The sequence below is a fragment of the Vanellus vanellus genome, assembly GCF_965231255.1.
Source record: "Vanellus vanellus genome assembly, chromosome: 2".
Taxonomy (NCBI): domain Eukaryota; kingdom Metazoa; phylum Chordata; class Aves; order Charadriiformes; family Charadriidae; genus Vanellus; species Vanellus vanellus.
In genome coordinates this window covers 165,113,266-165,131,734 of record NC_138906.1, presented here as the reverse complement: position 1 = coordinate 165,131,734, position 18,469 = coordinate 165,113,266, and the positions used below count along the sequence as shown (strand labels likewise).

Genomic DNA, 18,469 nt, shown 5'->3' with positions numbered 1-18,469 from the left:
AGCAATTAATTCCCTCCTTCAGTGGTGATTTTAACAAAATGCACACTCCCACAAATCCATTCAGAAGTTGTTGCACCAAATTATAGTACCTGCTGCTACAGGAAGACTGTTGTCTCTCCCAGCGCTCTGGATCTTTGCAGCTCAATTACCTTTGGTGATGATGGAGAAGGCTGTACCAGGACAGGATTCTTCCTTTCTACTTTGCCAGGGTCCTCCTTCAAGATTTACTCAGCGGCAGTTTTGGTACACAAGGTAGTCATCTAAAGTATGCACCAAATATTACATTGAGGCATCAGCTGCAGTAAATGCGAAAGTGACAGCCACACTGTGAGCATTTGGTAATCTGCAAATAGATCTGGAAGTCACATTGGCTCGGAAAACTTAGGCGGAGTCAGTTCAGTAACAAACGCATCAATAATCACCACCTTTTGCTGTATTTATTTCTCCAAGGCAGCCTGTTCCTCTATAGTGTGCCTACAAGACGTCCATACATTACCGTCAGTGACTGATGCTCTCCCCTTAGCTGCTCATGTTTAATGAAAGCTTTGTGCCTATATATAAATTCTGTGTTTGAGTGAAACATCTCCCAGATCCTTCACAGCAGTTCTGGAAGAGACCTTTGGCTTGCGTGTGAACTCACCCTTTCCGCCATGCACAAGCTCTGCAGAATAAAAATGATCCATGAATATAAAAATAGAACAGAAGAGACTAGGTTGGACCAGATGCTCACATTCCTGCCACCTAGGCTGATTTAATATTAGTGAATTCCCTGCAAAAAGAAGGGAGTGTGGGGAAAAATATGAAGCGGAGGTCTGATCCTGTTCTTTTTTCTCCCACGTGTGAACTTGCTCCACACACGCACCCTCTCCCTAAGTCAGTGAGGCTCTTGGTGCATGTTTTCTGTCACTGCTGATTACTTTCAAGAGGACTGTCGTGTCGCAGGCACAGGGGGGATGGAGGCAAGAATTAAAGCACCAGTTCCCCGTTCTACCTCCTGCATAAACACTGCTTGAGGAAGGGAACGCTACTGAATCGTCTGGGACCTGCTTGAGCGTATCCAACAGAGGTTGCACTCCTTTGAACATCAATGGGGAAAAGGTACAAAGAATAAAACGAGAGCTGCGCAGGGAAAATTCCCTCCTCCATCATTTTCCCGAGCTGCTGCTCTAAGGACACAGGGGTGTTCACCTAGTAACCCCAGCTCGGCTTCCTCTCGCAGTCAGCCGAATAAACCCACGGTCCACGAACACTTCAGCGACTGCGCAAAGGCACACAGCTGACAGAGCCAAAGGACGAGACAGATTGTGAAGCTAAAGGGAATTTGGCCCCTTACAATCCAGCCTCTAGTGCTCGTCGCGATACTCTTTCCATTCTCGATAACAGCCTGACCCAAAAGCCAGCAGAGCCGACAGATATGGCTATGGGAGGCTTTGAGCCAGGCATGGCATCATTGCGTTTTTAAACTGAGCCACTTCACAGTTGTTAAAATTGCAACATTTACCTCGGTGCTGCAGCCGCGTTGTAAAGGACGGTCTTCATTCATGGTCGGATCATTTCATGAATGAGTTTTTTAAACTTGCAGAGAAGAATTATTATGGGCTATTCTTAATCACTGAAATTGCAGTGTTTTTCTTATGCATCCCCGATCTTGCTGGGTGTTGGAATTGCTAAAGATCTGAAGCGCTCCTCTCATGTAAACAGTGTGACAACAACCACTCCTTCTGGGTGACCACCTTCCACCAGTAATTGTCTATTGCCACTCAAAAGCACATCCACAGCAAATTTCAACACCCATCAGGTGCTGATGTGTATCTCTTGCCTGAGTATCTAAGCTTCCTTAGGGCATGAAGCACTGGTGAGGACAATGCCTTGCCTCGTATGGTATTTTTATTGTAGTAATTCAAAGAAATCCCCAGAAGGGCTACAACTCTGCCTTGCTTGTCTGTACACAAAGAATTTGGCACGGAGCCTCTTATTGCCATGGCAGACAGATGGGAAAGTCACACAGAGCTGTCACGTTACACCCCTACGTGGGGACAGTAGCTAAAAATGAGGCTTCTTGAGCTTCAAAAGCTCTACCAAACTATGAGTGGCATTGGAGAATCGTAGAATCATGGAATCATACAATGGTTAGAGTTGGAAGGGACATTAAAGATCATCTAGTTCCAACCCCCCTGCCACGGGCAGGGACACCTTTCACTAGACCACGTCACTCAAAGCCCCATTCAACCTGGCCTTGAACACCTCCAGGGATGGGGCAGCCACAGCTTCTCCGGGCAACTTGTTGCAGTGCCTCACCACTCTCAGAGTGAAAAAGAAGTCACACGGTTCACTGTCTTCCAGGACAGGGACAAGGGACCATTGAAGGAAGCCTGGTCTGAGCGGTCAAACGGGACTGCACTTCCTGCTTTGAATAACAGATTTGCTGAACACCTTCTGGGCAGAGGATGAGGATTTTTGCTGAGGATGTAAAAATCTTAGCTGAATTCAGGAAGAGAGAGGACAAATGCCTGGGAGAAAGACCCATCATGGATCACTAAATAGAGCAACCAACTGAGGGTCAGAAAATCTCCTAAATTGAAATAGTCTGAGGTTAGGAGAGTTTTTAAGGAGGTGAAAAGAATCACATATAGTTGTTCTGTCCATATTTCTCCCTACACGTCTGCTACAGCCTGTGCAGAAGAGAGACTTCTGACCTTGGCCCTGAACGGGAACTGGCGTTCTGACCATTTTCATGCCACTGCTTCAAGAGAAAGAAAATGTTTTCTTGGTAACCCATGTAGAAAAACAAATAGGTTAGATCTATTTCTTTCCAGTTTTGATCATGTTTTTGAGTTATTTTTCTGGTTTGGGGGCTTTTTTTTTCCTTATCCGGTTGGTTGTGACTCCTGTGGTTCTGCTGGAAGATGGCTCAGGGATTGACAGCTCTCAGCCCCCGCTTGCAGAGAGAGAGACACACACATTGGATCTCTCTCTCAAGGAGCATCGATGACAGGTCAACAGGAGCGACAGAAGAGGTCCACGAAAGCAACTCGGACGCCTGTTGCCCTTGCAGCCACCTCTCCCTTCGTTGCTGAGTAAACTCAAAGTAACACAGGAGAGCTGCTATAATACAACAGCACCCACACGCTCTTACCTTGAATGTGGGAGACTCCTAACTCTTGTTGGCTTCTTTTAGAGGGAGCAGGTGAAATGTTGGGTTAGGACAGCTGTCAGCAGCCAGGGCAACCACTACACAGCTCAGGGCTATCTTCCACCCTGCTTGCTCTCCTTCAAGTTAGACTAAACTGAGAGGAACTAAGATGTGTTGACACTTTGAGCTAACCTTCCTTTTAGTGACTAATCGAGGTTTGCTCCCTCAGTAGCTCTGTCTACAGCTGCCCAGGTCCCCAGTCAGTCACTTTTCCACAGAATAAAAGACTTTTTTTTTTTTAACTTATGGAGAAAAATTTTGGCCAGGAAAGATCTTTTTAGCCATTTCCATCTCTCTTTAAGAGAGAAAAGCTCTTTGCTTATGCCTTACCCCTCCAATACTTTCCACGCCAGCTTTACAAAGAGTTATTTTCTAGATTCTTCATCTTTACAGTTTCCTTTTCTTTCAGTCATGTTTTGCACCCCTGGGTCCCAATCCTGCACTCTGGCTGACAATGAACTTTCTGTTCCTGGGTGTATGTGTCTCTGCCTCACTTGGGTGATGCCAGCTCAGCCTGGCACTCTGGCTGAGCCATTGATCATCCTGTCCAACATCAGTCCTTCTCCCTGAAGTTTGCCTGACTGCTCTGCTGTAGTCGGAAGGATTGAAGGACACGACTATTTGGAGGTTATTTGCTCTGTTGCTCAAAATACAGACTTCTGCCAGTGAGTCTGGATGAGCAAAGACTGGTCCTCAGAGAGGTTGATACTTTCTTGGCAACAAGGTCAGCGAAAAAGAAGAAAATCCCAAATTCTTGTAGACGCAAACAGATGTTTAAAAAGTGACTGTGACTTTTCTCTAAGCAATGTTGAGACCTTTGCAAGTACACAGAACTACAAATATTCCCCTTTCCACAACCCCAGCAAAATGCTAATACTCGAGATATTTCTCCAGAAAGCACTACACCCATCCGCAGCTTGACACTGCAGCCCCATCGGAGGAAGGCTGCGACCTCCTGGCCGTGCCTGTACCCTCCGTGACCGTCACACTACTCTGTGCCCTGAAGTCCCATGGAGACCTCGTCCCTTTGCAGCTGCCCACAGGCTCTGCTTCGACCCCACGCTAACCACTACTTTCCAGGTAAAGGTTAATTACTCCAGGGGACATTTCCATCCAAGCTGTTGCCCGCAGGTTGCAATCCCTGGCTGAGCACTATTTTTAGACCAGCGCCTTCGTTGCTATTGATCCCAGTCACCCTCTGTTAATTAGATGCACACAACACACACAGCATTTGCAACTCATTTATCAATTCCGTTCAGCACCTCCCTCCCCAGAGATGTAATTTGGAGCCCTCCTTGAATCATGCTATTGATCTTTCCCAGCAACTTTGCTATAGGATTGTCTGTGTTGCAAACTATTTATAGATTCTTCTTCTTCTCCTGCTCTCCCCTGGGGAATCAGAAATGGGCAACGGGAATCAGACTTGTATTTTTAAGGAGTTGATCGAAACCGGGTATTTCCTCTTTTCTCCTTCTTTTCCCTCCTTCCCCCTGTTGGTGTTACGTACAAGCTTCCTTCGGCAGGCGAGACCTTCCTGCTCCATGCGGTGCTGTAATGATTCTGGAGATGCTCAGGTGATGTGATGCTGAATTTGCCCTAGGTGAAATCTTGTTTGCTGAATTAATGAAATGGATTCCTCCTCCTCCCCGAGACCAAGTTTCACAAAGGGCTTTGTGACCTGTTTTGTCTGCTCAGCCGGAGGTGTGCCTTTCAGAGGGCTTCTGTCTCGGAGACTGCCTTCTCAGCCCACACTTTTGATCCATTTGCAAGGCGCTGGGTTCCTGTTGCCCCCATGTATCTCAGGAAGGGCATCCAAAGGCCTTTGGCAATGTGTAGCCAGGAATGAGATACATGGAGTTGGTTTTAGGGATGGAGGAGGATAGTAACTAGCCGTGGGGTCCTAGGATTTGAGAAAGACCTAACATGAGGGAACGTCACCTGAGGCTCAGAGAAGTCAGAAGCAGCTCAGCCTTCATTGCATAATGTTGAAAACCCCATCTCTAACGCAGGAGGGGGCCTACAGTGACCACGAGCAAGGTGACACCAGATGGGACAGCCTTGTCTCAGGGCATACGTGAAAGCAGCCCCAGGCTTCTGTGGTAATACCTGCTGCTGAGAAGCATATGGTGAAGTGGGAGAGAGGTGTGAAGCCCCGGGTTCACAAGTGGGCCTGGGGCAGCCATGGGGATTGCAGCCTCCTCCCCCCCCCCCCCCCCAACAGCATGGTGGCTCAGGAGCCATGGGGCTGGGCAGTGTGGAGCAGGGCTGGCTCCTCAGAGCCACGGGGACTGTGGCACTGCCTGTGCACGCGGTGTGTGTGAAGATTGAAGAGTGTGCCTGTGCTTTGGGGGGGGGTTGTCCTGCCGTTGGGGAAGGGGCTGTGCGGTATGCGTGGGGCTGTGTGGTGTGTGGGGGCTTTGGTGTGTGTGATGCTGCAGGGCGGTTGGCTGGGGACTGGGAGGGTCTGTGGTGTGTGTGTATGGGGCTGTGGTGTGTGGAGAGCAGTATGTGTGCCTGCGTAACTGTGGTGTGTGGCTGTGTAACTGTGGTGTGTGGAACTGTGCGCGCATGGAGTAGTGAGGGTGTGATGTGAAGCTGCGGTGTGTGTGGCTGTGTGTGTGCGCCATGGTGTGTTTAGGGCTCTGTGTGTGTGTGGAGCTATGATGTACAGGGCTGGAGGGGGGGGGGAGGCTGTGTGTGTGTGTAGCTGTGGTGTGTGGGGCTCTGGTGTGTGCTCTGGCTGTGGTGTGTGTAGCTGCGGTGGTGGGGGGGCTGTGATGTGGGGGGGCTGTGTGTGGGGGGGGCTGTGGGGTGTGGGGGCTGTGGGGTGGGGAGCTGTGTGTGTCTGTGCGTAGCTCTGTGTGTGTGTGTAGCTGTGGTGTGTGTGTAGCTGTCGTGTGTTGGGCTGTGGTGCGTGTGCACGGGGGCCGTGGTGTGTGAAGCTCGGTGTGCGGTGTGCGGTGTGCGGTGTGGGAGCGCTGCCGCTGTCCCGGGGGCGGCCGCCGCGCTGCCCCAGTCACTCCCCCCGGTCCCCCCGGCCCCGCTCCCTCCCGCCCCCCGCACAGGCAGGGGGAGGCAGCCCGGGGCCGGGGGCGGGGGGACACAGCCCGCCTGTCCCGCCCGTTACCCGCTGCCCGTCTCGGGGCCGGACCGGGCTGCCCCTGCGGGGGCTCCCCCGCTCCGCCCCACCGCCGCCCGGGCGTGCCCAAGCCCGGGGGAGCCCCCCCGGTTTCTGCCGGGCAGGGCGGCGCCGAGGGGGTTAACCCGCTCCCCGCGGCGGGCCGGGGCGAGCTCCCGCCTCCCGTGCCGCGGCGGAGCCGGCACACGCACACACTCACACACACATACACACACTCACACACACTCACTCACACACACGGACGCGCAGGCGATGGCTGAGGGGCGCGGGCTCGGTTTTCCCCGAGATGATGTCAAGAGCTTGGGAGAAGGAGGAGGAGGAGGAGGAGGACGGTTGCTCTTTTTCTTAACGGCTTTGTTCTAAAATCATCCTAAATAAAGCAGCCCCAGCCCCGAGCGCCGGGGCAGCAGCCGTGAAAGTAGCTTTTTTTTTTTCCCCCTTTCTTTTTTCCTTTTTTTTTTTTTTTTTTTTTTAAATTTTTCTCCTCATCTCCGGCTTTGTGTCCGCCTGGGGCCGAGCCCCCCCAAACCTCCCCACCTCCCCCTTTTTCCCCACCCGTTCTCTCCCCGGGGGAAGCCACCGGCTTTTTTTTTTTTTTTTCCTTTTTTTTTTTTTTTTTTTTTTTCCCCCCTCTCTCCCTCCCGGCAACCCGAGGCCGGAGGCATCACCCACCGCCGTCCCGCCCCGCCGCTACCCCCCGGGGGCAGGTGCTCCGCCGGCCTCCTCCCCGCTACCCTCCCGCCCTCCCCCGCCCGCCGGCCGGGGCGGCTCCGCGCCGCTCCTCCCGTTCGGCGCTGGCTCCCCGCCGCCAGGGCCACGCCGGCAAACCGGCGCCCCCGCCTCCCGCCGGAGCGGCGGCGCGGCCCGCCGCGCCCGGGGATGCTGCCCCCAACATCCCGCCCGCCGCCTGACACCACCACCACCACCACCACCACCGCCGCCGCCGCCGCCGCCCTCTTCGCTGCACCGGACTCCGCTCCGCTGCCCGCACCGCCGCCACCTGCAGCAGCCCGACTCCCCGCCGCCCGCCTCGCACCGCGGCGGAAGGAATAAAGCGCTCAGCCCGTCCCGACCCGCCCGGCCGGCGATCCTCCCCCCCCCCCCCACACCCCTCCGCTTCTCCCCCCCTCAAGGCAACCGGAGCCGGGGCGGGTCGGGTCCCCGGGGCACCCCGCCGCCCCTCGCCCTCCTGCGCGGCCCCCCGCGGATGGGCGCGCTGCCGCCGCCCGGTCCCCCCCGGCTCCGCCGCGCCGCCTGAAGAAACTTGGGGACGGCGGCGGCCTCCGCCTTCCCGCCGCGCCCCGCCCGGGCTGCGGGGGACCCTTCCCCGCGTCGCCGCCCCAACTTCGCGGGGGGACCCGCCCGCCGCAGGACTCCGCTCCGGGGCCACCGACCCTTCGGCGGGGCGTCGCTCAGCGCCCCCTTCCCGCGGCGGGGACCCCCTGCCCCTGGCCCGGGCGCTGGGGAGGAGCGGGGGTGCCCTGGATGGCCCTGCGCACTGGGACGGCTTGGTTTGGGCAGGTCCTGCGCAGAGTTTCCCGGCTCCAGGGCACCTGGTCCCGGCGCTCCAGCAGCCTCCTGTGCCTCTCCTCCTCCCAGGAGCCCGAGCAGGCGGGCGGAGAGCGGCCGCCGCCGCAGCACAAGCTGCCCCGGAGCAGCGGCAGCGGCGGCGGCGGCGGGCGCCGCCAGCCCCCCCGGCAGCTGCCCCCCTGCTGCGGTTGCTGCGGCCTGTCGGATCCCCGGGCGGCCAGGGGGGGACATGGTCCCCTCACTCGCCCCTTGCTGGCGGCCATGAAGAGGCAGAACGTGCGGACCCTGTCCCTCATCATCTGCACGTTCACCTACCTGCTGGTCGGGGCCGCCGTCTTTGATGCCCTGGAGTCCGACAACGAGATGCGGGAGGAGGAGAAACTCAAAGCCGAGGAGATCCGGCTCAAAGGAAAGTACAACATCACCAGCGAGGACTACCGGCAGCTGGAGTTGGTGATCATGCAGTCTGAGCCACACCGGGCCGGTGTCCAGTGGAAATTTGCCGGCTCCTTCTACTTTGCCATCACGGTCATCACGACCATTGGTGAGTGTCTCACTTTGGGGTGGCCCTCGGGGCCCAGGGCTGGGGCTGGAGCAAAGGACCCCCGGTTGGGAGAAAGAGAGAGAGGCAGGGGGGGACGTGGCATGCAAAGGGTTAAGTGCGGGATGAGTTTTTTGGCTTTCCTCCTGTGTTATGTAATTTATACTGCTCTTCACGGGCACTTGTTGGACTTGGCGATGTCCCACACCTCTTCCTCTGGAGATGGAGCTTGTGTCCTCTGGGTGGGACTGGAGAGGAGTGTGACTGGCCTGGCGGGGGGATTGGTGCTGGCCAGGTGGCTACCACTGAGCTGTGGCTTGGGTGGCAAGGAGGAAGGGGGAAGAGGCAGGGTAACACTCTGCTAGGGTTCCCCGCAGAAAGAAGGAGGCCCTGTTGCCACGCTTCTCCTTGCACCTTTGCTTAAGAGACACGGGGAAAACTTAGGCAAAAGGCAGCTGGATGAGGATGAAAATGATGAGGGCATGGGAACGGGATCAGCTGGGAAAGCCCTTGATGTAGCCAAGCGTAGCCCTGCTTTCGCAAACTTTGTTTTGGTACTGGCAAGGGCTGTGGTGGGGGTTCCCACAGCCGTGGTCCCATCGCTGGGCCTCTCCTGGGCATTCCCAACGTGTTCCTGAAGTTTTTGTTGCAGCTGGAGCGCCTGATGTGCCAACAGGTCACAGTCTGTGTCTCCTCTTTGTGGGCACATGGTCCGACAGGCAAAACAATGCCCGCTGTCACATCCGTGCTGCCCAGTTTTCCAGACATGCCATTTCCCAGGGCAGTTGAGGGACAGTCAGTGGACACAGCCACAGGCTGTCATTTTGTACTTCTCTGCTTCCCACAGCTAAAGCGGAGTGTTTCGCATAAAGTTTGCTTCCCTGCCGTAAAAATAAATACCAGGATAACTAGAGGCTGCAGAGTGCACGCAGAACTGTGCTGCAACTCTGGCTTTGGCTTGTTAAGCAGGTTTGTTCTTCCTGGTTTTGTGTTCATTAAGGTGGATTTACCGAGGCAGTTGATAACGTTCTTCTGCCAGCACTTCTAGATGATCCCCCCTAACATCTGGGGAGATCTGAAAAGACCTCTCTAGCTCAGTGGCTGTTTGATAGTGTGTTATATTGAACAGGACGCGGAAGACTAGGTCTCTTATTAATACAGAAGGACTCGATCTTTGTAGCAGTTAGGGCTTGTTACAAGAAATTTGCACATTGCCACCTGAAGATACTGACAGTTTTCAGCAGAACGTGCTGCCCACTGCCCTTTGAGCAGTGTCTACTTACGTTTGTATTTGATTGTATTATACCTGGGGCAGTAAAAAATCTCCTTTGAAAGACCATCTGACAGTCTAAAGCCTATTTGTCCTCACAAAGATAAGATTTTTAAGGTATAACCTCCTCTTTTCTGTTAATGTATATGTATAAAATGAATACATGTAGGTTATAGAATATAAAGTAGAATGTAACTTTGGCTGATGACTTAGATTTCCTGCCGTTCATTATGATGTCAGAACTCTCCTTCCTCCTTTGGTCACTGATTCTCTCTTCCTCGATCTATCTCTTGTCATTTATTTGTGCTAAGTGAATATTGGACTCTCATGCCCTTCTGGATTACAACAAGGCTTCCACGCACATGCCTGTATACTCACGGTGCCCTTATACTCTTGCCAAAGAAGTGGCTGCAATACTTTCTGCATTCTTAAGCTTGGTTGGTGACAGCTAGAAAGGGCTGTTTTACAGTAGTTTGCTGTTTTGATCATATTTTACCTGGAAACAAGTACAAATTGCTTTGGAAGCTTTAGTATTTTCTCCTGCAAAGAGCTGGGATTTGTTTAGGAAGCTCGGAGCACCTCAGCGTGCAGAGGATAGCGTGCATTTCTGTAGGCAGAGGCACTTTGGGATGTCAGAATTGTTTAAATTTAAAATGTGTATAGCAAATGGGAACCACTGGGAGGAAGAGTGATAATAAAGAGTGGTGCAGAAAGACAGACATTCTTTAACGATTGTTCATTTGGGAAACTCTGCTCCAGGAGGATATGTGATCCGTCTTTCAAAAGTTTATTAATAGTTACTATCTGCATCTTGCCAAATGCACTTCTGTTTTGTGTATCATCTCTTCAGTACTAAAGTAGCTTTGTGATGTTATCTGATCTACTGGTAGTCTGTAAAAGTGAACATGGAAGGCTTTTCTTTAATTTCTTATTTCACCTAAAAGAATTTGCTTCAAAGGGGGAAAAAAAGACTTTCTATATTTAAGTTCTCAGGAAAATAAAATTTTTTCTCTGTGTTTCTTGCACGGGACAGTGATCTCGAATGTTCATATTAATCTTTTGTGCTGATTCTTCTTTTTAATTTAACTGTGTGTACTCTCTCACATACATTTCCTTCTCCCTCTGAAACCTTCCAGACCTCAAGAGGCACATGCAGTGGTGTATGCATTAGTGAACGTGCTGTAGTCAGTAGGTGCTCCTGCAAAAGTCCGTCTAACCATTGCAGGCTGATTTTTAAAAGAGAGTGAATAAAAAGCTGCACTGCGTGATGTAGGGTGCTACATCTACCTCCACAAAACTCCTTTTCAGAGGAGCACGATAGGAATCAGCAGACCACAAAGTCTAGCAACATGCATATGATAGCAGACTAATTTATGTCTAACTTAATTGCTCTCCTTGAGATTGCCGTGCTAGTAACACGTCTGAAGCGATTACCTCTTCACTGCCTTGATTTAAACTACTGTGGCTTTAATGTAATCGCACCCGTTTATCGCCGGCCATGGACCATGAGCCAGCACGGATCGGTAGCCTGGCAGGGGCTGCTTCTTTACCGCCGGAGCCGGGGAGCGCGGCGCTGCCGGGCGGCGCCGGGCGGGGCGGGCGGTGGTGCTGAAGGGACAGCTCCGGCCGTGGTGCTGAAGGGACAGCTCCACGACGCCGTCTCCGCGACGCCAGCGCCGGCCTCCTCTCCCCCCCCCCCCTCCGCCCCCGCCTTGTCGGGCAACCTCCCCGGCTTGTTGCTTCCTGGGAAAACACATCCTTAAAGACCTGTTGGGACGGGAACATAGAAAGCTGAAAGTCTCCTGTGCGAGGCGAAGCGTGGAGATTTGGCCAACTCTCACATTTCCTCCAATCTATGGCGTTTGGCTTTTATTAGAGGGTAGTGGGGGGTTGTTGCTCGCTGTCAAGCTGAGTACTAAAGAAGCAACGGCTGCTCAAGTAAATGGAAACAGTTTTTTTTTTTTCACCTGTAACACAACATTTTTTTCTAGTTTCCAGGTGCAATGGTGTTTTTTTTTTTTTTTTCTATTTTTTTAACTCACCCAACCAAAAAAACCTAACAACTGCAAGTGCTACAATATTTGATGACTCTGCTCTTAAAAGCCATTAGCTGAAGAAAGATGCCCTGGTTTCACAAAGTTTTGGTCATGCTTGAATTCTGTGAAAGTTTTTAGGTGGTCAAAAAGAACGATAATCAGTTCTTGGATCTCACTAGTTGCTGAGTTTATTCCAGGCTTATTCTCACTTCAGAGTTAGCTAGTATTATTTCCTACCCATTTCCAGTTACACAGCCATTTCCAGTTACATAGCCAAAAGGATGACAGAGAGCAATTTAATCATGTTGTCCATCCAGCTATTTGTCTTTTATGAGATACACTGTAGAATACTCCCCAGAGTTCATCAAAAGGCTGGATTAAATGAATGAAATCACCAACTTTTGCAAATAAAAGGTAATTCCTAGGATTCCTACTAAGTTTTAATGCCCTTTTCTACAGGTTTATAGAGTGGGTAAACTGCTTCTGTGTAAGCAGGTGTCAACACTGTCAAAATGTGTTATTGGTATGGATATCACTCCATCATTTAGGCCTTAAAGGGTGATAGTCATACTTGATTTAACACCACTGAGCTCTAGTAAACACTGAATATTTCTGGAGGCTTGTGCAGAATGTAAAGAACTGAAAGCTGTTTATGTCACCCTAAAATGAACTGAAACAACAAACAGATTGAGGATTTTAATTTATTTATTTTTTCCTGAGAAGTGACTGTAAGGAGAGAAAAATTAAGACAGCGTGTGCTGTGAATTCCTAGTCTCTTTTTCTAGCTTTTAGGCCTTTGTTTTCAGTCTCAAACCTACTACAAACATTGAATGAACTATCCTGGTGAACAGAGACAAAATTTTTTTTAAGAATGTGGTACAAGACCTGTAATGGTGAATGGAATATCCACCTATTGGCAGCCGTTTGGCTACTGGGTAGCTAAACACTGAGGAACTCTCTACATCCAGATTAAGAGATTGCATATTTCTGGCAGATGGTGGCCTGACAGGGAATTTGAACCTGCATTAATGAAATAAGCAAACACATGCTTAAATCCATTTCAGGATACTAGTTAAGCCTCTATATACTTTCTCTGCATCACTTTACCCTTCTCTAAAATGGGTATAAAAATACCAAGTCGGTAGTGTTGAAATGTCTCTAATTTGGTTTAGAAAAAGACACAAGTGTTTTTTTGTGTGAATTATTTTGTTAGTATTGCTCCTCCTTTAAGACCAGCCTCTGGTGTTTTGAGCCTGCTCTTGGTTTTTGAGGGATGTTAAGGCAGTCCATTGAAAAGTTTTGGGTAGGAATCATGGCAGATGGACAATTTGCAATGGAAAGAAAGAAAAGAAAGGAAGAGGACAAGACATGAAAAGGGAAAGATAGAGAACAAAGACACCAATGCTTTGGTCAGTTAACTGCTACATTCATGACTTGCCAGGACCATGGAGGTCATATCTCGTATAAAAAAACCCAAACAAACACCGAGTAGATTAAAGCCACTCTATTATTAATAAACTCAAGTGAAAGTAGAGAGCAAGATTTTCTGGTGATAGGAATGCTTGTAGGTGAACTGAAGTGATGAATCTATTCATTCACACCATCTGAAGCCTCAGTGGAGAATAGTGGATGATCAGGACTTGTAATATCTGCTGCTGGTATCTCCCATGGAAGGAGCAGGTCAGCTTCAGTGAGCCACATGAAGATGAACTGTGCGCAGGATTTTGCTCCCCTGCATAACTAAAATATTCTGCAAGATCTTTTCTCACTATAGTCTTCATCTCATGGAGAATTAAAAAAAAAAAAAAGAAAAAGAAAAGGAAATCCAAAACAATATTCTGCTAACACAGAGGGGACTTTGTGGCTACTTTGCTCACATGTTCATCGAAACAGTTCTTGAGTTCTTGAAAACTGGTTTTGCAATGATAACCTCACATTCCTGCCAGAGGCATATTAGCAAAAGCTTTTTAAAAATCACTGATAAGCAAGGCAAAAATACAGCTCAGACTGATGCTGAACTGCAACTTCCCGCTGTATGGATTACTGGCAGTGGAAATGCAATATCCAGTAAGAGTCTGAAAATGGTTTTGGGGAAGCATCGAGAAGCTTCTAGCCACTCAGCTGGGTGATGGTGTCAGCAGATTTCCATGGTGTAACCAAGCTTAGAGAAATTAGTGTCTTGTAGCTTTTTACGGTTTGGTGCCCTTTGAGTTCCCCCTAACCATTCAAAACTTCTTTCTTTAACTGAAGCAAGTGAGATTTAGATTAGGCATGAGGAAACTTTTTCCAGCTGTCAGGGTGATTGCGTGCTGGAAGAGATTGCCTTAGGAGACTGTGGAATCTCCACTGTTGGAGTGTTTTAAAAAGAGTTTAGACAAAAATCTGTCAGGGATGGTTAAGTTATAGCTGCTTTTGCCTTTGGGGAGGAAGATGGACTGGCTGACCTCTTGAAGTCTTTATCAGCCATATGTACTATAATTTTCTGAAACTTCCTATTCCCATGTCTCAAGCTCCAGTAGTTCCTGGGCCAGCTTGTTTTTTCTTGAGAAAGAAACCCAAAGATCTTTGAAATTCCATTTTCTCCACTATACGGTCTTTGCTTATCGATTATTTTTCTAGGCAGTAAACCCATTTACGTGCCTTTGCAAGTGTCAGCATAGAAATATCTGTGTTTGTCCACTGACAAGGCTACAAGTTAGACGTGTCAGTGAGTCTTTTGGGAAAGAAGTTAGCTGAAGAAGAAAATGATCCTGCTGATACAAGAACAGCAAGCAGAAATTTACAGGGCAGAATTGGGAGGGAGAGGAGGTGTTCTAGACTAGAATGAGGGAAGAAGTTTAGCTGTTAGCTATGGGCTTGTGCCTGCTTCAGCTAAAAAGAAGAAAAATCTCTTTGCTTTCTCTGGGAACAGCATGAGAACTATGAGGCTTGATCTAAAGGAAAACTGATTAATGGAGAGCTTGCCTTTTGGACACCATGGGTTTTGGGGCAGATGCTGCTGGTCTGGCACACGGCAAGGACGAGAATGCTGTTGTCTTCCCTTGAAGGCAATCTGAGCTGAGGTGCTTAGTTCCTTCAGTGCTGGAGCATATTCCTTCATAAATGCTGAAAGCCATGCTCATGGCTTCGAGCTGGAGTCACACAGCACTTTATATTCAGAATGCTGTACTGACATTAGGTGATTCATCTTCACAACACCTTTGTGTAAAAAATTATCCTCAATTTAGAGACAAGAAGATAAAATGACTTTCTGAAGATTCAGGTTGGGAACCATTTCTAATTGCCAAACAGCTCACTTCTCTCTCTTTCAGACCACATGGCATTAGTTTATAGCCAGATTAAACAGTGACGATGAACCAAAGGCAGAGATCCATAATGAATTCAAGGTGATATTAGCAAACTCTTGCAGCTTAGGTCTTCTGGCATGCAAGAACAGTAGAACCTGAAGCTTTATTATGGGAAGGAGCATATACAATTCTGGGTAATTTTCTCTGTTATTACCACGTGTCTTCTGTCAAAGGCCCTTTAGGGTTTTTAGGTACCCGGTTTCTGCGAATTTTTGCTGAAAATCCTTGACTGGATCAGGATAAAGGCCACATGAAATATCCCCCTTCCTGGCAACAGATGCTAGCAAGGACGCTTGCTGGTGATGCAGAACTAATCAGTAAGAGTCCTTGCTGCTTTTAAGTTGAACCAAGAGGTTACTGTGGACTTGCAACAGATGTTTGCTGTGTGTAGCAGGCCCATTCATCTCTTTTTGCTTGTGGATATTTTTGAGTGAAGCCGTGGAGTACTTAAAAAAATTCACATACACAGATTGCTGTGATGCAAATTACTTTGAATTCGTTTTCTTCTCTGGATTATAGTCTCTGAAATCTACTGACTTCAAATTAAAATGTATGGATAAGAGTCCTTCCCCCAGGTTACCTATACCCTACCAGGTGTATGTGATTTGGTTAGCTACAATTAACATTGTTGTAGCTAATTGTTGTAATATGTTGTAATATTGTTGGTGATGTAGGTGTGGCGTTTTCTTTGATTAAAGTGAGGGGGTCTATGGATTTGGAAATATGAGGCAAATCCCCCCCAGAAATTAAGGCCTCGTCCAAAGACTGTTGTAAATAATTGAGAGAATATTTTGAGTCACAGTAGTTCTGGAACACGCCATTATTTGACATGAATTCTACAATGCAAGGAGCTATATTCTATAGCAAACCAACTCCTGGAAAATATCTGTAATAACAGTTTTCAGATTTATTTTTTTTTAGTAATGAAACAAACAGAGTCTGTGGAGTTACAGCATATGTTGAGTTTGGCATTTATATTGTTTTTTATTTTTTTAATTGCAAGTGAAAGGCTAAACTACATGCCTACTGCAAACCTTAAACTTTGAGTAAAGAGAAATCGTGAGGAAGAAAGTTGATACTTTTTGTTCTATTTATTTGTTTTGATTTTTTTAAAATTATTTTGCCTTTATTGCTGTCAGACAGTTAACAATGTCTTCTGTTCCACTGAGCTGCTTTTTTCTTTTTTTTTTTTTTGAAAGTGTATTACACACTTCTTTTCTGTTTCAGGGGAAGAACTCCTAAGTTTCTTAGAAGTTTTTTTTTTCTTTTTAAGGAGTTAAGTGACCTTTTTTTTTTATTATCTGGCCAGTTGCCACAAGAGGCTTCTGCAGTCATCAGTTAGTTAAAAGGTTCAGTGTCCTTTTTAACTGCTTTCATTACGAAGACGATTAGGGCACGTCAGTGAAAGCCATATCTCTCTTAAGGACTCCTGTACTTGTTACTTGTTAGGATGATTAGGATGGAATAGACTCCATTGTTCTTTCAATTCCTTGCACCAGCAAGAAAGAGGAGCTTCAGAGAAAAGCAGGCAAGTAGTGGAGTTAAAAGATGTTCGATGGGAAGTTGGTTGTTTCCTTGCTCTCCAGTCACAAAAGAGGATGGCTTCCTTCCCGAGCCGTGTCAGACTTCTCTGGAAAATTTCACAGAGAGATTTAGGGCACAGACTGATGAATGAAACCTGCAGCAGCTCTCTCTAATTGTATAGCGCAGGAGATTAGCTATGAGGAAATGTTTGTAGACTCCCAATTTAGGGATATTCTTGACATATTGAAGGGGAGGTAGAAATAAAAGAGATCTACTCCCAAGGCAATTGGCACTGTCAGCAGTTTCCGATGTATGCTACCATTAACTCATTACAGAGGTGTTTTGGGTCCAGATGGAATATTTTGTTCCTTCCACCCTCTTTTCTTTTGACGTCCTCTAGAGAGGATGTCCTCCCCCTATGTTTAAACCATCACAGGCCATTGCTATGGGAACTGTATCAGATATTAACTGTTGTAACAAACCTGTGACCACCTGGAGTTTTGAGTTGTCACTCTGCTGCATTTCACAGCAATATGGAACTTTTCAGGACCAGACACAGTAGGAAAAGGTGTTGAATACTCTTGTTTTAAAGGTCTGGGCCTCCATTACTTGAACAAATGAACAGTTGCTGTTAGAATCATAGAATCATTTAGGTTGGAAAAGACCTTTAAGAACATTGAGTCCAGCTGTTAGCTGTTAATAGTTTGGACTGTATGGTGAAATGGGTCTGACTTCACTCAGTGAAAATAGTGTTATAGGCAGAAATAATTTTTAAAAATCTGCAGTTTGGTACTTAGGTCAACTTTGCTTTGGAAACTAGGGGACCCACAATAAAATGAACTCCAGCAGCAGGAAGGATCTGGAGCCCTGACCATAAGGCTCTGCGTGGAGGCTGTGTCATATAAGATACCGCATCTGAAATGTTTTAAAGCTGTTCATGAAATAAAGGTGATTGAACTTTCCATTACAATCTTGCATCAGAGAAATAGCTCATACCTGTAGACATGACTTGAAGTCTCAGTGGTCCCACTCCATTTTTTCTGGCCTTGGGGAACTTCCTGGGCTTCCAGAGGAAGACCAGGAGTTTTAGAAGAATTTCTTACAGGATAAAGCATATAGTATTTTCTGCTGAGGGTTAGAAACAGTAGAAAGGTGCCCTTTCAGCAATATTCGGGATTGTTACATATACTAGGCTGTCAAAAAAAATGGATTCCCCTAGGCTGCCAAAGAGCAAAAAAGCATGTTTTGGGATGTGGAAGTCTGGGGACCAATGTTTGGGGAGTGAAGAGTCTCTCCCAATATTTGAAGGGATCTGCCCACCATCACTCCTGTTGTGGTTTCAGCTGGGATGGAGTTGACTTTCTTACCAGCAGATGGTATAGCGCTGGGTTTGGGTATAGTTTTTGATTTGGAACAGGAATACTCTTGATAGCGCACTAATGCTTTCGGTTGTTGCTAAGCAGTCAAGACCTTTTCCACTCCTCACCATCCTGCCAGCGAATAGGCTGGGAGTGCACAAAAAATTGGGAAAAACAGCCAGGACAGCAGACTCCAAAGGGGTGTCCCATGCCGTACGACGTCATGCTCAGTGTATAAGCTGGGGGAAGAAGAAGGAAGTGGGGCATGTTTGGAGTTACGACGTTTGTCTTCCCAAGTAATCATTATGTGTAATGGAGCCCTGCTTTCCTGGAGATGGCTGAACACCTGCCTGCTGGTGGGAAGTGGTGAATGAATTCCTTGTTTTGCTTCGCTTGTGTGCATGGCTTTTGCTTTATTTATTAAACTGTCTTTATCTCAACCCATTAGTTTTCTCACTTTTGCTCTTCTGGTTCTTTTCCTCATCCCGCCATGGGGGAAGTGAGCGAGCGGGTGCATGGTACTTGGTTGCC

At 48.3% G+C, this 18,469-nt stretch overlaps 1 protein-coding gene across 1 annotated transcript in view; it reads left to right on the top strand.

Annotated features, from left to right (window-relative positions):
* Positions 1–7,817: 7,817 nt before the first annotated feature.
* KCNK9 (potassium two pore domain channel subfamily K member 9) overlaps positions 7,818–18,469 on the top strand; it is a gene marked incomplete at both ends in the record, with an annotated part of 87,553 nt that continues 76,901 nt past the window's right edge. Inside the window, one exon of the mRNA XM_082479217.1 lies at positions 7,818–8,406. Within this exon, the coding sequence (XP_082335343.1) occupies positions 7,818–8,406 (589 nt within the window). The remainder of the gene's footprint in view (positions 8,407–18,469) is intronic.